The 20399-nt window shown below is 40.5% G+C and overlaps 1 protein-coding gene across 1 annotated transcript; it reads right to left on the minus strand.

Moving 5' to 3' along the window:
• Positions 1–8598: 8598 nt before the first annotated feature.
• kiss1ra (KISS1 receptor a) lies at positions 8599–20057 on the minus strand (the record flags this gene model as incomplete). The annotated part of the gene is made up of 5 exons (XM_079751601.1): positions 8599–8988; positions 9205–9443; positions 9645–9780; positions 17873–17997; positions 19781–20057. 5 exons carry the CDS (start codon positions 20055–20057, stop codon positions 8599–8601), a joined length of 1167 nt encoding a protein of 388 aa, XP_079607727.1.
• Positions 20058–20399: the final 342 nt, after the last annotated feature.

The following is a 20399-nucleotide window of genomic DNA, read 5'->3' on the forward strand; positions in this document are numbered from 1 at the left end:
TGTCTGGCTGCCGTTGAGAGATCGATTTTGTTGTCTTCTTTTCATGACGAGTCCTTCAGTAGCACGTTGCTACTGTTGCTGCTCGAGTAGAACATTCAGAGAAGCTATTATCCCTCCTGCCAAGCGGGTTGTGCTCAAGTCCACTCTCACCACGGTGTATCTTCGTTAGATTACACATGAGCACACGCTGAATGGCCTTCTCAAGAGCGTCTTGCTGGCCGCTGTAATACGTCGTACTGCGCCAGGGGAACCGAACGGCAAACTGAATCTGGACAGAACGCAGGGGGAATGGGATTTGGCATCAGCGGGTTGTGTTAAAATTAGGGCATTAGAGACAGGGAGGGTAAACACAATAACATATTAATGGTTGCAAGGTAAACCGGCCAATTTGCACAAGTTGTCATAATAACAAGAAATATTTATTCTATTCCATTTTGATATTTTTTAAATTTATTGTTAAATAAGTGAATAATATGCAAATGTGGGGTCTGTTTGTAAATGTGTGTGTGTCTGTGTGTGCATTTGTGTGTTTTGTGCAGGAATCAGATTGAAGTGTGTTCAATTTTAATAAGCCCCAGTCAAGAGAAGCCGTTGGCTGACTTCTCCTATTTGAACCAACACACAAACAAACCAAAGACCAAAGGAAGCAGCAGCAAGGGCATCAAGCAACATGGAGAGAACCCATGGAGAAGATCCCCTTACTATACCACTTCTTAACCATCACCATCAAAAAGTAGTATCCTATAGAATATATATATATATAAATATATTGTTTAAATAGTTTATGTTATGATTGGGATTTAGAATGATGAAATTAAAAAATAGTATTATTATGATTATAAATTATTCACAAGTAATTTAACTGAAGGACCAAATGTTCAGAAAGTTTTTTTTGCATGTCTTCTACAAGCAATTATCACGGTTATTATGTATACAAACTCCTTATTGAACGCCAAGTGCAGAGGCGGATTTCAGGTTGAGGACCCGGAGCCCAGCGAGGCACCGGTTCCAGGGGTGGTTACATGGGGGCCACAGTCCTCCGGCGCTCATCCAAACCCGTTGGTTGGCATTGTCTGCCATGCCCTGTTTGATGCTCCCGGCCCCACCTCTAACGGCCTCTGACTGTGCTTTAAAACGAGCCAAAGCCTTTCAGTCCTTTTGTTCCCTCGGTCGCATTCTCTTCCCCAGAAGTGAAGGCTAACCCTGTGATTGACAGTTCAGGAGTTTTTCGGTGCTACATTCTATTCCCGCCCTGCGGGCATTGCCCTTCTCAGTCAAGGTCTATGATGGTATCAGTGTGAGACCTGCTTTAAAGAGATCATTTGATGTGCGCCCACAGACCAGTTGTAGCTCACGGTGTGATAGCTTACCATTAACAGCTTGTTTGGGTAGCTACCCAAACAAGTGTGGCAGCCAAACATTCGGTTTCTCAATACCAAGGATGGACGTCCTTGCGAGAGCGCCCCTGGAGATTGACTCTTAGAAGATCAGTTTGTCAGGTTTGCAACACAGACCACATTTCCATACTTTTGAGACTGGTGTGTTTGTGTTATGGCACAACCCCGAATCCTCTCCCTACAAAGAGTGGAGTTTGGCAGCGACCCTAACCTCAGCTTTACTTCCATTCATATTTGTTGAATAATATAATAATAATGATGGTATATTACGCAATCATCTTTTTATTTTATTATGGTATATTGAAAAATATATTTTTCAATCAAATGTCATGCTAAATGTTTGGCTAAACAGACATTAATGAGCTACGTAATTACAGGCTTACTGTAGAATTTCCTCAAAAAGCAAATCAAGCAGATTCTGGAAAGACGGAAGACATTTTCTCAACATGCTTTATTTAAGAATCAACATGCAACTTTCATGCCCATATGTTATCAGATAACTTTAAGAACAATGTTATATAGAATAAATAAAAAATATATATATGTCCTCTGTTGCCCTAATGCCGAACTTTATATTATTAGGTATATCGTGATGAGCAAATCGCCAAAGTCATCATCCGATGCATCCTTGGTAGGGCTGTACTAAAAATACTGGTCAGTAAATGATCTGCTGATTTTTTTGACAGAAATTTGTATCACTTTGTATTATTGTTAAATTATTGTTCCATTATAGCCGATAAATAGAAAAAATAATTCAAAGCCATTATTGCCTCCATTGGCTTAAGCACAGGGCTTAGCCAGTAGAGCCAGCGCCATAGAGACAGAGAGTTGCACGTTGTTGTAGATTCCTTTGAAGCCTTTGTGTTCAGGATGTCATCACAACATGACTTGATGATTTCAAAACTATCAGTATGGATAGCATCAATGTATCTTCAAGTGAAGAACAAGGGAAGGTTTCAGACATCCACACTGTTGTGAGACGCACGGCTGTTTATTAGACCTCCCTATTACAATAATGGAGATGTTATTAGAAATGACTGCATGCTGGATGATACGGAGAGGGAGGGTTTTGCTAAACCACACCCTGAACAAACTACTACAAGGCTTTTATTGAACATCCTCTTGTTATGACCTCACGTTGTTTGTTATTACAGTTTTTTGTGATGCTCGGACTGCTTCTGTTCTCTCACATCAACAGCTTTTGTCATCTCTTGCAGCATTGAAGCAATACATGGTGACTCCATTCTGAATCCCTATGAAGGACAGCCAACCATGATATGATATCCAGACAGATTAATGAGAATAGACCAAAACATTGGTCTATTCTCATTAATCTGTCTGGATATCATATATTTTTTCTGCCAACTTTCGAGCAAAGTTAAATAAGGACATATTGGTATAGAATAGGTAAAGCTGAATTTACTTACCTATAATAACTCTTTACAAATCAGAGATGTCATAGCCTACATGATAATTTATAATGCTTGACTTCTGATTGCAGTTATTGTTAGGCCAGTACATGTCAATCTGTAAGGATAACATTGTGTTTTGTTACGCTTATTGTATATTAAAAGGGGAGACCATTCCTTCACTTTATGCTTGCTAAATAATAGCCTATTTCAGCATATGTTGTGGTAAAGATGCTACTTTAGTCCCTGAGTCAACTCGGCCCATTGAGGGTTCAAGGGACACTGCTGCTGTATATTATGAAGCTGCTCCTTTAATTAATGTTCAAATAGGGTTTAGTAATTTAAATAGAATCAATAGAATTGATCCTCTGCACAGTTAGTCACTCACCTAGTAAGTAAAAGCTTACTAAATGCTTAGATCAATAGAAGAGAATCCCTAGCCAGGTAAATTGCACACCAATACCCACACTAACTCATCATTACATTGCTAAGCTTAGTGAATATACATATTGCTATTTTGGCGTAGAAAAGATCAAGTATTGATTCTGGGTCTGATCACTTCATTGCTAAACAAAGTGAATATAAATATTGATATTTTGGTACAGATTAGGTATTGACTTGAGATCTGATCACTTCATTGCTCAATTTAATGAATATGCATATAAATATTTTGGTACATATTAAACCCTGATTCTGGTTCTTGGGGCTGGGTCTAAAAGATAAAGTATGCTTATGCCATTTCATGGGGAATTATGGGGGATTATTCTGTTCATGTTTCCCTGAAAAAGGTCAGCAATAATTATAGTACCACTTAGTCAGTGAATTATGGTTTACACTGGAGGTCAAGTGAATAGACTGTCCATAAGTAGCTTTCAATATAAATGGATTTTACATCATGTTTTCTGCACATTACTGTTGTGGGATGAATAAGAGCCCTAGGCGATGCTATGGTTCGGTCTGATGAATTAATCAATTGGTACCTATTGGTATTTTAAAGTCAATAACCATACTGGCCTTCTAACTTGAGCTGGTAATAAAATGTATATAATATATATTTTAAGCTACGTGAACAACATTGGTGTAGTAGATTAGGGTGCAAATCAGCAAACAAGCCGTCACCAGTTAAAACGTTTTCACAGGGGCAGAGGACGGCTGTTTCTATTTGCAATAAATGTGCAGCTTGGGTTTCAAGAGGATGGAAATGTCTACTGTCTTAAACTGGGGATGCAAGAAATGGAGAAAAGCACTTATCAAAAACATGACACAAATTAGTTATGTAGACTCTTTTAGTTTTTGTATTTTATGCGCGTTACATACACACTTGTTTTATGGATACTGCCAAATATTATTAAGTATGCCACATTTCTATGCAATGAAAGAACCAGAGGTTTATAAAGAGTCTTCATTAAAGGGGTGGAGGGGACACAGAGTGCCATCCTCCACAGACATGACGTACAACAACACTCCCTTATCTTGTGTCCTCAAAACCTTGCGATCATAACCCCTAGGATTGCAATCACCTGGACCGGCGTCACTGCAAGAGAGAGCGAGCTCAACCCTTTGTCAGTCTTTACATCCTGCTCTCTGATCAGGCTCACCTCCAACAGCTGCATGTATTCTCCTGATTGATCTATACTGCCCCCTACTCTCTGTAGCCCATGCCAAATCCCACCCCTTCACACCACAAGGTTGTAGATATAAGTGAAGAATTAGCTTATAGCTTGTAGCTTATAGGTGCTCCAGGACCATCGTTCCTGATGTTTGTGACTAGCATCTGACTGAAGGGTCTGTTTTGTTCTTTCACTTGTCATACCCGCAATCGCAATAACGCTTATTTGTTATTGGGGGCAAACAATAGAAAGTTCTAGTGGAGTGCTGCAGAGACAGAAATAGATATCAATGATTGCCACGCCCAAGTCAACATTTGACTTTGGCTTTGTCTCTGGTGACAACAACATACCACCCACCTTCGCTACTTGTTGACCTCAACCAACCAGGCTGCAGCAGCAATACCACGTTAAAGCGGTAGGAGAGAGAAAAACAGGTGCTATTTGTGCTCTTCTTTGTGACTCACACGCCTGTTGTTTGTTTCGATTCGTTCGATTTGTTTGGCGATCATTGTGAGGGGAAACAGTAGACCTACACAAGAGGGACAAACTGACAAACAGAAAAACACAAACAAAAACAATGGCTAAATGTTAAAGGGTGGTTATCTGCGTGTAAAAGCAGCTTTTGTATGCTTTGGATTTTTCATTGCTTTTGTGCTTTTATTGAGGCGATTTCTTTTCATTTCAAATTTCTTTCATTTGTAAAGAGCCTTTTGATGTATCTCATGAAAATATATAGTTTCTCCAATGGGTTGAGGAGAACACTGCATCGACAAGGTTGAGTTTGTTGGTTAAATCTAGAACGCATGCACACCGAATCATCATACACCTCAGATGGTCTGGACTCAAGACCATCTGAAGGGGTGTGCATGCTTTCGTTTCTGTTTGATTTGATATTTTGTTGATTGACAAAAATACATTTGCCAGTGGGGAGCCATTTGAGGACGGCTTTTATATGTTTTGGGTTACCTAGGATAAGCAATTTCAGTATCTAAAGAATAAGAGAGGAAGGGAGGATTTTCCCTATTATCTTTGGGACATGTTATAGGATTCTTTTTAATCACCTTTATTGTAACCACTCCTGGCTGTCCCTTTTTATGGAAAAGATTCTATAACATAGAATTTTTTTTGCATAACGGAACACCTTGGTGTTGTTAATTCAGCTGGTTCCACAGTTACCAACATTTATCAGACGTTAGCTGCTTTCATCTTTAACCTTATGGTTTCTATCAACTAATAAATAAGCGAAAATCAAATGATTTGTGTTATTTTCTCTACATTCTCTACATTTCTCTACATTACATTGCTCAATTATCCCGCTGACACCATGTCCATTGGCGATTCCATCTCAAAATGACCACTTTTGCCACGCACAATTTGTCGGGCTCCTAGAAATACAAACGATCCTACTGGGGAAAACAATGGATCAGACAAATGCCTGAAATGCAATCAGTTAACATGAGATTCATATGGAATGCATACGTTAACTTATATCTCTAGTAAATAGAGAAGATCTTAGAACAGATGCCTAATCTTAGTTCCATCCAAGTCCCACTCAATCTTTTTGTAGCTAAGTTATTCACAGATTCTTTTTTTTATATTTTCCACAATCAGCAACTGAAATCGTCAATTTCACATGCGTCTTTGAATTGAGAGAAAACGTTTTAAACATATCCTTTAGTTATTTGAATTTCATTACATTTTCAGTTACATTTATGGATGGGCATTCTGGTTATTAGTATTCATTGGTAGCGGGACTACTTACTCAAAGTATTAGGACTAAATAATCAGTAAATTAATCAGGCACACTTTGTGAAAAAAACATACATGGGAAAATGAATAAACTTTATTTGCATGTTGTCTTTACAAGTCATAGCATCACACTTTTGTTGTGGAGGTAAATGATAAAAAGGTTTGTCACAAAGAGGTATTTTAAGCTTTAATTTTAAGTCCCAATGAAGGAGACAGCTATCAACACACATATTTACGTATTAATTAGAAATGTCAAGTAACAAAGACGAATACATAACTAGAAGAACATGCTAGCCACATTTTCACAATAGTCCCATCACGATCATGTCCGGAATGCACTTAGAAACATTTCAAGTCAATCCAAATGACTAAGTCTAAGTCAATATAGCAAGGTGTTGTTTTTTTTGATGAAAATTATTCATATTAAATAACAACCTTCAGTTAGCTTAGGGCTTGGAAACCCTAAGGGATGTCATTTAAAATTCATAGTTTGTAAGCTTTTGTCTACAGTTTCAATAGACAATTATTTTATAATTCATCTTTTTAGGAAATACTTGAAAAATTTGCAGGAAAAACGTTATCATTAAAGAACACCAAAATGTTCTAATTAAAGAGAGTAGAACTGTACTGGGTGGATGCACCCAGTCTGGAGGATTCTGAGTGTCCTTGGGTTCTATACCAGGGGTTCCCCTAACCTGAGCGCCATATGAATGGTTTGTTGCACAGAACCATCTAAGAGAAGGCCCTTTCAAACAATAATTGGCAGGTGATTGGATAAACCAACTGTCTATCACAGCCGATCACATAGATCACCTTGTTCCCCATAGGACACTGATTGGTCAGAAGAACTGTGGACTGGCTACAAGAGCACAACTTGAAGCCTGGCAAGATGGATTCTCATGTGACTGTGATCACGCAAATCCGGCTGCCGTGCAAGGCTAGCTTTTCTCTACTTCTGTAAATAAATCTGTTCAAGTTGGATGTTTATTCAATTTGGGCATTTATCATTCTGACAACATCTAATGGCAGGGCTGCTAACAGTTGTTAGCAGCCTGGGATTTCCGAAAAAAAAAGTCTCATTAAGTGGGCAAAGGTTTTGCGTTTGAGTTAAAATTCCATGCAAGATCGGTTGTGTTCAACATAGCGAAGACTGAAATATCAAATACGGTGACAAACTTAATAGCAAAGAAAATATTCTGCAACTGGTCATCACCCATATCAGCCCCCCCCCCCCCCACGAACACACACACACACACACAGACACACAAACACACACACACACACACACACACACACACACACACACACACACACACACACACACACACACACACACACACAGACACACACACACAGACACACAAACACACACACACACACACACACACACACACACACACACACAGACACACACACACAGACACACAAACACACACACACACACACACACACACACACACACACACACACACACACACACACACACACACACACACAACCGCATTCCATTTATAATTGGGAATGGACAAAAAACATTGTGATGAAAAACAAAGATTAGAGTTAAAGCTCTAGAAAACAGGAATGCTATATAATCATTGTGAGGCTCCATCTGGCATCACAAACAGCTCCAAAAAACAGTAGTGGCTAAGTTCAGGACATCAAACACACATTGATACTGACAATTAGACACAATTCAACTTATTTTTTTTATTGTGTGTGAGTTTCTTCCTTTCCAATGAAGAAACAGCAGTGCTACTCATTACCCAGTCTCCACACAGCAGAAATATTACAAATGGGAAGCTTGTGCACTGAAGGCAGTTAAAGTTAATAGCTGTGTGTCTTACATTCATTGTAGCCTGGTGAGTATCACAGGAATGAATCTGAAACGTCCATCAAGCTGCCTATCAAATATGAGTCTAATTGGCCACTGCTCAAGGTGGATTAGCAGGGATTTCCTGTGGGCACACAATGTCGGTTTGTTTTGCCTTATCAGACGTCTATGGCTGCTTCTGTTGCCCGTGATCCTTTGTGGTCCCAAAGTCTATATGTGTGTGCCATTACACTTACTCTTCGTCGATTCACTTTGTCCTGCATTTGTCCAATAGTCCAAATACAAATGTGTGTGAGAAATGTCAATCAGAAAAGCACTTGATATTCTTTTATCCAGCATTAGACCATGGCTTTTCATATGGTATGGCTACAGTTGTGGTCAGGACCAACATCCACAATCAAATAGGAGCAAGACCAGTCTAGTGTTCACAGAGCAGGCAAAACGAGATCCATGGATGAGGTCAGGATATGCGGTTCAAAAGCCACAAAAGTCTCTTTTAACCAAAGTTAGCCTCCTATTAGCAAGTCTCCGAGGCCTTAAGGACACCGGAATATGAAGGCAGTTCTAATGTTCTCAATAGTTATCGGTTTCCAGCAAGCGGTTCATTCAATCCCGTTCACGACATTGTTATTGTTCCCTTCTTCCGCGGCCACAAATTTGATCTCTGCGTTGGCGGTCCGGGACACCGTGCTGCTGTCTCTGATCCTGTGCTTGAAGAGGAAGGGGAAGGTCTTCCTGAAGGACTTCTGAAAGCTGGCCCCCATGAAGCCGTAGATGATGGGGTTGACGGAGGAGTTGGCGTAGGACATGCAGTTGGCCCACGTCTTGATCTTGTAGGTGGCGTAGTTGGGCTGGTACTGGGGATAGAAGGACTGGAAGAGGACAAAGAACTGGATAGGACCCCAGCACACGGTGAACAGAAGGACGATCACCACCACCATCCTGGACACCTTGCTCCGTATGCTGATGGTTCTCTCCGACAGCAGGTTGACCTGGGGAGGATCAGAGGGATCAGGGGGAAAGAGCGGCGGACCGAACGAGAGAAGAGGAAGAGGGTTAGGTCTTCTGCCTTGCAGAAGAACCCCACAAGTGTATCTACCAAATTGATTTTCAGTTTGGAGAATATAGCTCAACTGTAGCAACATCTGCCCAGCTGCCGCTGGGCATCGTCAAGCTACATCTGGGGTCGAGTTTAGGTTTTTCCACACCTGGTAGTTGTTGTCTACTGGCTCCACGGTGGGTCGCCCTACCCTCTTCACCATCAGCGTATAGCAGAAAGAGATGGTGAGCACGGGGAGCAGGTAGGCGGCTATGAACTGGTAGAGGATGTAGGCCCTCTCGTGCGTCTTGCTGGGGAACCTGTCTACGCAGTACTGCCTGGGGCCGTACCAGTAGCCCTCCTCGATGTGCTGGTACAGGAAGATGGGAATGGAAAGGATGAAGGAACCTACGATGGGAGAGGGTTCAGGAGACAGACGGATATGAAAACAAAGGTTGAATTATTTTTTCAGGGCTTGCGTTACGCATTCTGTCACTGGTAAATAAAGATCGGATTGTTCTATAATTCACTTGTTAGCTCTTATTAAACATCTCCCATTGCTGTCAGTGTATAACTGAATCGTACACCCAGAGGACAGCGTGAACCCACCGATCCAAATGCAGACGCTGACGATCATGGCCACCCTTGGCGTGCGGTGACGGAGCGACTTCAGCGGGTACACGGTGACGTAGCAGCGGTCGCCGCTCATGGCTGTCAGGGTGATGCATGTGGCCTGCACCGTCACCTGGGTGGGAGGAGTTGTAGACACAGTTTTCATTTAATAGTGCATCCGTCTGTTTTGACATTTCCTATCAGTGGCCCACCACTCACACCTTTATTCAATTAACACACATGAATGCACATGCCTCCCTATGTTGGATTTTGTAATAGTGAAGCAAGTAGTGGATGAGTATATTCCGTTTCATACAGTCATACAGGCCACCCCTACAGGCCATTTTGGAATTAACAATTAACATATCAATCAATAATTTAAACATTATAATGATCTTTGCGCATAGAAACTAGCAACACAGCATTGTGTTTTCTTCAACACTCAAATCCTACAGGATATCACACCTACTTTTTCTTCCTGTAAATACATCCTATTAAACCTAAGATCGACCCCATTTTGCATTTACAAAATTGTTGTAAATTATGATGGTGAGTCCGATGCAAAAAAGTAGATCAAACTGACGCTATGATTTTTAAAACACTTTTTAAAACACTCCTTAATCCTTTCCTTCACTGTTACATAACACAACGACGGGCCCAGTTGCCTTTACTCATTTTGAATAAAAACGCAAAAAGCCTCCCATCTGAATTACAACCCGTCCTCTTTTGTTCACATACACTGCATTCGTTATCCACTGTGTTCCCAGCCCTCTACTGAAGGCACAAAGAGGAGGAAGGAGATACAAAAATAGATGATTCATTAAGTAAAAGGAAACCGTAGCGTTCGATTGGCACTCAGAGAGAGTGAGCTCTATCTCAATTTACCGCTCTGTGTGCCTGGGATTTAACTGGGATTTAACTAATGAGTTATACTCCATGTAATGTATGCATGTGAGGGTGTTAGGAAGGTATTAGAGTCCCAGCGCTGTTATTGACAATATCTGCATATTCAAATCAAATGCTATATTCATTAGCTGTATGGAGCTATACATCATCCACTCTTATAAATTAACACCTCCAAGTTTATATACGGGCAGCAGCAAGACTCAGAACGGGAGCTTCTTGAGAATGATTAAGAATGACGATGTCTCTGTTTATTTCTAAGCTGCCCTCCATAAGAACCTGGCTCTGTTGGATTCATCTTAACCCGTCTTCCCCCCGTCTGTCTCACTCCTTTCACTCTCTCCAAGTTCTGAGGGTGGCACTCAAGGCCTTCAAAGCTCCACAGCATTATTAATCCCCATGATGTGATATGCCTGGGGAGCAAGACATATAGAAAGAGAGAGAGAGCTAGATAGATATAGAAAGAGCGAGAGAGATAAGGGGATTATATTCAGAGCAGGGAGAATAGATCTGATGATTCAGGGAGTAATCGAGTTCCCACAGCTCCCATCAGTCACTAGTTCATGCTCTGTTTAAAGTATGCCGTGAAGGGGGGCACTGCTCTCGCTGCAATTTATATGGTAATTAGATCACTAATGTTTTGATGACCCCCTACCCCCTTTAGGACAATTCTACGTTTTTCGTTTAATGTAATATTTTGTGTGTGTGTGTGTGTGTGTGTGTGGGGGGGGGGGGGGGGGGGGGGGGGGGGGGGGGGGGCACTCTCATGTGCACTCTCATGGACATAGATCTAACTTTTCATTTTGCTTCTCAACATCATGCTATTGATATATATGAACACTGTCGGTTTATACCTTGATCTTGATATTTGTACTGTGTACGCAACCATTGAAGTCTGCTTTCATGTTCACAAGATGTTGTCGCTTTAGAATTGGCATTATAACGAAAGTAATATTGTAATTGTAAGAACTGTAATATTCACGTGTGTTGCCCTGAGAACCCATTGGCCAATAATTTTTAAACATCATCGACTCGTTTAATCTTGTGCAGTCTGTAATTGGGCCTACACATGAACGTGGCCACACACTTGATCTTGTTTTATCTTATGGTTTGCCTGTTGTTAATCTGGAGATCTATGACGCTTTTTTCTCTGACCATATGCCTTTACTGTTTGAAGCTACTGTTTGCTGTCAAACAGTTAAACCTCGCGCTGCCGCTCGCGATGTTGGGTTATTAAACCTTGTATAAGGATACTGAGGCTCTGAACTCATAGTTTCTCATCACCTGTCAAACTGCCATAGACTTTGTGGCTCCATTAAAGGCTAGAAGGCATAAAACTAAGTCAGAGGTGGAGCCCTGGCTGAATGAAACAGCCCGTGTTGCCAGACAGGTTTGTCGAAGAGTTGAGAGAAAATGGAAAAAGGACAAATTACAAGTGTCATTCCAAATGTTGAGGGATTGCTGGCGTCATTACCAATCCATTGTGAAAGAGGCTAAAATAATTTAAACTCTCACAAGCCTCATGTTTTGTTTAAAGTTATCAACTCTGCTTTAAATGCACCACAGATTGTTGGAATCGAGGCCTCCCCGGCTGTGTGTGAAAACTTTCTTCACTTCTTTATTGATAAAGTCACATCCGCCAGACCACTTATTTCACCACCTGCCATTGACCCTTCAGTGTCTGTCCCCTGCTCTGCTGTTTTTGACTCATTTGAGCCTGTGACCCTGCCCTTTGTGCAGGATATTGTTGGTCATTTGAAGCCCTCAGGCTCTCCGGGGGATAATGTCCCCCCCCCAGACTTCTTAAGAAGGTTTTTCAGACTGTTGGACCAACATTTACTGCAGCAGTCTGACCTCTGGAGTGATTCCTGTGAACTTTAAACTGTTGTGCATCCGTTGTTAAAAAACCTGGGCTGGATTCTACTGTTTAGGCAAACTTCAGGCCTATATCCAAATTGCCCTTTCTTTCTAAAATCTTAGAAAATATTGTGTATTCCCAGCTCATGTATTTTTTAAACGAACAAAATATTATTGAGATTTTCCAATCCGGTTTTAAAACATTGCACAGCACAGAATCAGCTCTTTTATTTTTATTTAGCTACTGCCTCTGGTCACTGTGTCATGTACTTCTTGATTTGAGTGCTGCTTTTGATACAGTGGACCATGAAATCCTGATTGCTCATTTGGAGCAGTGGGTGGGCATCAGTGGCACAGCTCTTGAATTGTTCAGGTCCTACCTGTCACATTGAACCTTCTGTGTTAGCCTTGGTGACTCTGTGTCCTCCACTGCTCCCCTCTCATATGGGGTACCACAGGGCTCTGTGCTTGGCCCTCTTTTCTTTTCCCTCTATCTTCTCCCCCTTGGTTAGATTCTCAGGAAACACAGCTTTTCTTTTCATTACTATGCGGATGACACCCAGATAACACCCATCTTAACTTTTTAAATTTTTATGAAAAGAAGACTGAAGTCATGGTCTTTGGTGGCACTTCTTTGACCAAAGAAGTGCACAGTACCACAAGCCAACTATGACCAATCTGGGGGTAAAAGTGGACCTTAAATTTGACAGCCAGATTATAGCTGTGGTGAAGTCTAGCTTTTTCCAGTTGAGGCGGCTGGCAAAAATTAAACCAGTCCTTCAGAGACAGCACTTTGAAATAGTAATTCGCCTTTGTGACCACCCGGCTGGATAACTGCAATGCACTTTGTATGGGGGTTAGCGGGTCCTCCATTGCTCGTCTGCAACTGGTACAAAATGATGCTGCCCGTCTTTTTACTAGCACAAGAAAGTATGAGCACATTTCACCTATTTTAGCTTCACTCCACTGGTTGCCTGTGCTTTATAGAATTAATTTTAAAATTATTATTATTTTTTTAAAGCCTTGAATGGCCTTGCCCCACCTTACCTCTCCGAGCTGCTCCACTCCTACATTTCCAGCCGCTCTCTCAGGTCAGCTGACCAGCTGCTCCTGACAGAGCCCAGAGCCAGGCTTAAACTCAGAGGTGAACAAGCTGTTTCCGTTGCAGCTCCAAAACTGTGGAATAATTTGCCAATGCACATCAAGCCCCTTCACTGTCTCTTTTTCAGTCCCATCTTAAAACTCACCTATTTTCTCTGGCTTTTAACTCCAGGTAGCGTGTTGATGTTATGTAGATGTGTTGATGTTATGTAGATGTGTTGATGTTATGTAGATGTGTTATGTGGGCAGTGTATTTTTATTATCTTTATATATTTCTTATCTTGTTGTACAGCACTTTGCGAACCTTGTGTTTGTTTAAATTGTGCTATATAAATAAAGTGGATTGGATTAGATTGGATAAGATAATATAATATAATTTAAGGAAATACAACCTAATTATTATTTTTTGATCATATATATTTGTGTATTTTACACAAATGAAGGTAATATAAATGTAGCATACATTTTTGTCTTGAATTTAATCGTTGATATATATATTGTTAAAGAACGATATATATATGTTTTCTTTTCAGGTATGGGCCGTATACGAAGCTTATATTTAAAATGGAAAGCAGAAATATAAGCTTCTCCTCTTACATAACGTTTGACTGCCCTACTTCTCTTTTCAGGCGGAGGTGCTTCATGGCTCACAGCAAAAGGTATCCCCATTTTGCAGCAGAAGTGGAACTCTCATTGAGAGAGAGAGAGAGAGAGAGAGAGAGAGAGAGAGAGAGAGAGAGAGAGAGAGAGAGAGAGAGAGAGAGAGAGAGAGAGAGAGAGAGAGAGAGAGAAGCGAGAGCGAGAGACATGCAAGGATGGATGGGCTGCCAGGATACACTCTGTTGTGCATTAGACATGAGTGCTTCTGTGGCACTAATCTGTGTATATTTCAACATGAATTCACCAGGAGCCAGGTACCTGGGACTCAATGGATGGAAAGTGATTCAGCCCATCACTGAATGTGGGCTGTAATCCTTTTTTGTAAAAGAAAAATATATCTCTGGGTATTGAAAGTGAAATATTTTTTTATTTTGTTATATACAATAAAGTGTAAGCCAACTTTAGTTCAATATAGATAAATAGAAAAATGATTGGCTGTTGATTGCTAGTAAAGTGAAAGTATGTTAATGAGATAATACGGGTAAGTTTCAAGAGCTATAAATTGAGTGTAATCTTTTAGAAATTGCTAAATATCTGTTGACTTTGCACCTGCCTCTATTAAGAGATAATTTCGACTTTTGATTGCTCTTTGTTTCTTTATGAATAACCATGGCATCTCTTCCCTTTTTGGTTCAGGTATTCAATCTTGACTGTAAGGTGCATGCGTGCACATGGCGCTATCATAGCTCTACCCATGTCTCCTCAAAAGGAAGGTGAATGCAACACTTTGATGGAAAAGGGCTGAGAGGGAGTGGGCCTATATTTAGGGTTGTTTATTTTCTAAAACATGAAATCTTCTGTTATCTTCTGAATCATCTGGTCTCTCCGTTTGCATCTCGTAATCATATCTTCACAGCAGCTGAGAAAAATCAAATCACACTTTTTGCAGATACCTTATTTATTTTCAGGCATTTCCACACGGGTACAGCAAAGCTTTTACTGTAGACAGATTGTAGAATCAAAGTGTTTCATCGTGCATCAACAGGCTGATATTTGGGTTGACGTCAATGCGCTGAGATTATTTTATCAGAAGAAGCCAATGCACCTTTACAGTCCACTGTCTTGTAAAATTGCATTATAAATAAGAACAGACTAATCTAAAAAATGTAAACTGTTGAACAAGGACGGATAGCTCTTGCTTATGAATGACACAGAGGCAAATGCTTCATCCAATGCCTTGTTATGTGTGAGGTTGTTGAGATAAGGTTGCACTAGCAGTGCATTTATGTTGATATATAGCGAGAAAGTGTTAAGGTCCATGTTCAGCACCAGAGAATGACCCAGACTCTCCTGCACCTGCTGTGATGGCCTACTATGTTTGTCTCATCATATACAGTCTGATCAAATATTCAGTTCCTTAAGAGGGTTAAAGCTGCAGTGTGTATAACTAATTGCCATCTAGTGGAATGAACTTGGCAGAAATGGTTTATAATATTCATAGGTATGGACATTATCCATGTGTGAATTGCAAACACACTTGGAAATATCATCTAAAGGCTTCTTATCTCTTTTCTTGTCCTATATGACAAAAAACTTTTTGTTTGAAGGAAACAGCTAATTTTGGTTCTGTTCAAATCAAAATCAATTAGTTAAATGTTGCTCTCTTAATCTAATAATAAACTGATCAATATAGCAGAACAAAGTCACATGTGAAAAGAGGGAGGTCTTACAACATGGTTGTAAGATTTTTTACATTATGGTTGAAAGAGGACCAACTACCTTTTCACATTTTGGTGCACCCAAGGAGGGGAAAGAAGCAATGGAAGATTTTTAGATAGTGACACAAGCTGACTCAGTACAAAAGATAGCCGAATGATGGGTCTTTCTTTTTTTATTGCTAAATAAATTATAAAAACCCTGAAAGAACAAGATTTATATAGTCCAAAGAGTAGTTATCTTAAGAAAATGAAATGCAATTATTGTCAGTGTTCACAAAAGAAAGCCTACCTCTTGAAGTGAAAATGTGCCTGTCTGCCGTTACTCTTGTCTGGATGGCAGACCTACCTCAAAGGCTCATTCCCTTTTTAGAGTGAAATTCATTAAGTCCTTCTGGCTATTCTTTGTTTAAACAGGACTTAATTCATTACTTGTTATCGTCTTCACTGTTTCAATCCCCCCCTCCCTCCCAAACCATTTTTATCCCATCTTCATTTTGAACCAGCTTCTTGCCTTCAATTTAATAGATCTCCCCGGGAAGATAATAAGCAGTAAGCTTCAAAGAAGTCAATCTTTAGTTCTAATCAAAATTACAGGAAACATTTTGGAATACAGATGTTCTTGGACTCTTGCCCTATTTTGACTAGTTATGAATAATATTTTAGTTCAAACAAACTATGCAGCTATTTCTGCTTATTTTCATGCATCTGTGTAATATGGCTCAATTAATATTTAGGGTTAGAGTTAGCCAACTCAATTCAATTGGTTTGTAAATATTGGAAAGGCGGCAAATCTATTTCTCTTTGGATACCTTTAATCCCTTTAATACTTTGATTCTAAATAGTGGACTTAATTTTGTATTAGATTTAGTATGTGTTTAAATTCTACATGAGGAAGCCTCAACCAATCACACAGAGGTGCAACTGCCACTTGGCACAGGTGCAGCTTGTTAAACTAATTGCAGGGGTTCTAATTTTTGTTCAACTTAATGATTTACAACCAAAGAGATGAGCGATAAAAGACAGTCCCACAAGTGCCTTTCATTTATCAGAAAGTCGCTCTGAATTAGGGATGGTTCGGTCGCGAACGATTCGTTCACAACGAACGAATCCCGAAGGTGAACGACGAGAACTGATTCCCAAAACAAGAGAACTGATTCTTTGATTATTATTTTTTTTAACATAAAACAAAAATATGGTCACGTAAATAAAACAAACAACAAACAGAGCTCCGTCTCCCCGCGACCTTATATTGATTGAGTCTAAAATGTTCTCAAAGATTCAGCCAATGAGAGTACTACAGCAGGTAGCAATCGCGTTGCCATGACACACGGGTAAACAAATAACAAGGCACCGCCACAGAAGTTAACTAACGATCGCTGTAGGCTGCAAATATCATGCAAGCACTTCATACGTTTTATTTTTATTTTTTTCTACAACACAATTGCATGCTTTAATAAAGTATTGTTTTACCTACCATGGAAATGGACGAACTGCGTCGTACAGGCCAATGCTACAGAAATTCGCTTTCTTTGTTTTCCGAGCGCACCGTGACTGAATCTTTTTTTCGTTTCTGTTTTATTCCCCCTCGTTTCCACCGATTCGGTGGGGCTTGGCGCAGCTCCATTACGGCTGGCGTTTCGACCGGCGACAGTACCCTTATGGTAGGGCAGGCTGGGAAAAAGCCTTAATTGGCGGGCATACCCAAAACTTATAAGCATAGGGGGGTGGGGGGGGGGGGGGGCAGACACCTGTGAGATTCCCTGTCAAATGACATAATCTGACTTAACGAACAAATCAAATGAACAAATCAAACGAAAGAATCGTGATAGTGAACGGAACTTAAAGAACTGATTCCCGGAAAAGAATCATTTTGCCCATCCCTACTTTGAATACTGTGAGCAGCAAGGTCAAATGTAAGAAGTATTTCCATAGTTAGGGGTAAAACACCTGCTGAAAAGAGGCGCCACACATTTGTGTTTGAAATTGCCAAGGATGAATCGTGAATCAAATAACAGGAAATGAGGTCGAACAAAGTCAAGCTCTCACCTGCTGAAGAAAGGCGACAAATTTGCACATGAAGTCGCCAAAGATCCAACCAGGGAGGGGGTAGAGGGTGGCAGTGAAGGGCACGCAGCAAACCAGGAAGGTGATGTCTGTGGCAGCCAGGTTTGCTGTAGATTAAGTACGACAAATATAAAGGGTTTGTCACAAGCACACTCCTGCCTCAAGTCATCCATTTATCCTCAAGGCTTGACACATAACTTTAGACAGAACATTACTGTGGCATCGACTGACCATAAGATAAACATTTCAATCAAGATTTCTGTATATGTTATCCGCTGAGTGACAGTTGATGTCATTTGATGTGCGTTCGGGGATATCATCATTCAATTCTTATAAAGTGTTGATTTATGTGTGGTCACAGTATTGTGTGTCTACCATGTCTCCAGTTCCAAATATTCCAGCTTCAAGGCAACCACCTTTTATCAGTGTAATGTGTGATTAATAAGATTTCTGGTGAATCACATTGGAGCAATGTGATTAAGTGTTCACAATAAGCCAAGCTTGCCTAAAGTGCTAAAGTGAGGATGTTTTGTTTGTGTCAGAGAACCTCTTCATCAAATGATTAACGGTTGTTTTTCAGATGTTTCAGAGCATCTTATTGGTTGAAGGCAGGAAATCATTATTCATTGTAAAATATCTACATCTTTAGAGATAACCATTTCTTCTCCACCTGATTATGAACAGCTGTACATAGCAGGAAGCAGAGATTGAATGGGCCCTACCAATCTGATATTGCAATGTGATTTGCACTATTAAAAACAGGAAATTAACGGTTTAAATTCCAAGCAGGAAAAATGACAAACTACATTGACTTAAGGCTGAACGTGTTCATGGTTTTCTGTGGATATTTATATGAAGCGATGGTTCTGAATATTAAACAGTCTTGAGTGTATAGGTGACTGTAATATGGAAGTGCCTTGGCATATTACATTATTCCAAGTAGAAATTCACATCATGTACACTGTGATGGGATGTGAATGCAAACATGCATCGACGCACACTCTCACACATTTCCACACACACGCACACACATACAAAAATTGACATGAAACGTTGACGCCATCTTGTTGACTTAACCTTCACTATCAATCCCTCAGTTTCAATTGGAATGCTGTGGAGGTGGCAGATATGGTTGGAGAGCTATCAGAACCCTTTTAGAAAATCAATCACGTTCGGCAAACGTCAGTATGCCCTGATTACCAGGTATGGGCTGGGAAACTTCCACTGGGACCGGACTGAATTGTCAGGACATCAATCTTTGTAACTTGACAACCTTTCTCACATGTTCATTTGTTCATTTGATAGGTTCAAAGGTTAATATGATTCACTCATAATGATTTGTTCCCAGTAGGGTGTTCTTGTTATCGTCCCTCAGCATCTGAATCACCTGCAGTAAAAGACTGCATAAAAAAACTAATACTATTCTACAGGGACTGTTTAGTATTATTTGGTTATTTCTTGTTATCAGACCACTCTAATCCTGCATCATGCAGGTTAATATATGGAAGCTTCTAGCAGCAAATATTATATCCTATATCAAAATGTTAACATCCTACCTACACCTACCTACTTAAATAAACTGATATATCTAATATATCAGTTTAGAACTTAATATCTAATATATATATATATATATATATATATATAAATATTAGATATTAGATATTAGATACTTAATATCTAATATATATATATATATTAGATATTAAGTTCTAAGCAACAAAGTAGAAGCAACCTGTCTACTCTGCAAATTGAACTTAATACCCAAATATATATATTTTTTTCAAATCGCAAAAGTTAAACTCATGCTTTTTCTTGTCGAACAACCAAACTACTCAGCCCAGAATATTCCCGTCAGGAGCAGTGGCCAGTCGCCCCGCCGCCACTCACCGATGTAGAAGTTGGTGGCGGTCCTCATCTGCCGGTGTTTGGTGATGACATAGATGACCAGAGAGTTCCCCACCAGGCCCACCAGCATGATCAGGGAGAAGAAGAGGGGCACCAGCCAGGCGTCCGTGAGGAAGGGGTGCTGCTCCCCTTCCCCCTGGCCACCGACGCCCCCCCTTACCTCCCTGCCCAGGGAAGAGTTCCAACGGGAGCGGTTGTCCCACGGCGGACCCTCGGTGGAGTTCCACAGCTCCTCGGAGGAGGAGGTGGAGGAGAACATTGCGGATGCAGAACAGAGTGGTTTCTTAATCCCGGTGGTAGTAATAAGATGAGGGTTGGGGGGAGGAGAGGGGAGTCTTGCCTCTCTCTTTTATGTCAGGGGATGGCAGAGCCAGACAGGTGCACAGGAAAGTGGCCTCGCAGAATGAATAATGAGGTAATAGACTGAGAAAATATAATGACGAGAGACTGGAATAATCGGAGGTTTACACAATGGTAGAGATATGGCAAGCACAGAGAGAGAGAAAGTGAGATCAGAGACAGAGAGAGAGAGAGAGCGGGGAGATGGACGGAGGAGAATAAGGGGTGATTTAGCAGAGCGGGGTAGGAGGGGGTGCAACTT

The sequence above is a fragment of the Pollachius pollachius genome (genome assembly GCF_949987615.1).
Source record: "Pollachius pollachius genome assembly, chromosome: 14".
Lineage (NCBI taxonomy): Eukaryota > Metazoa > Chordata > Actinopteri > Gadiformes > Gadidae > Pollachius > Pollachius pollachius.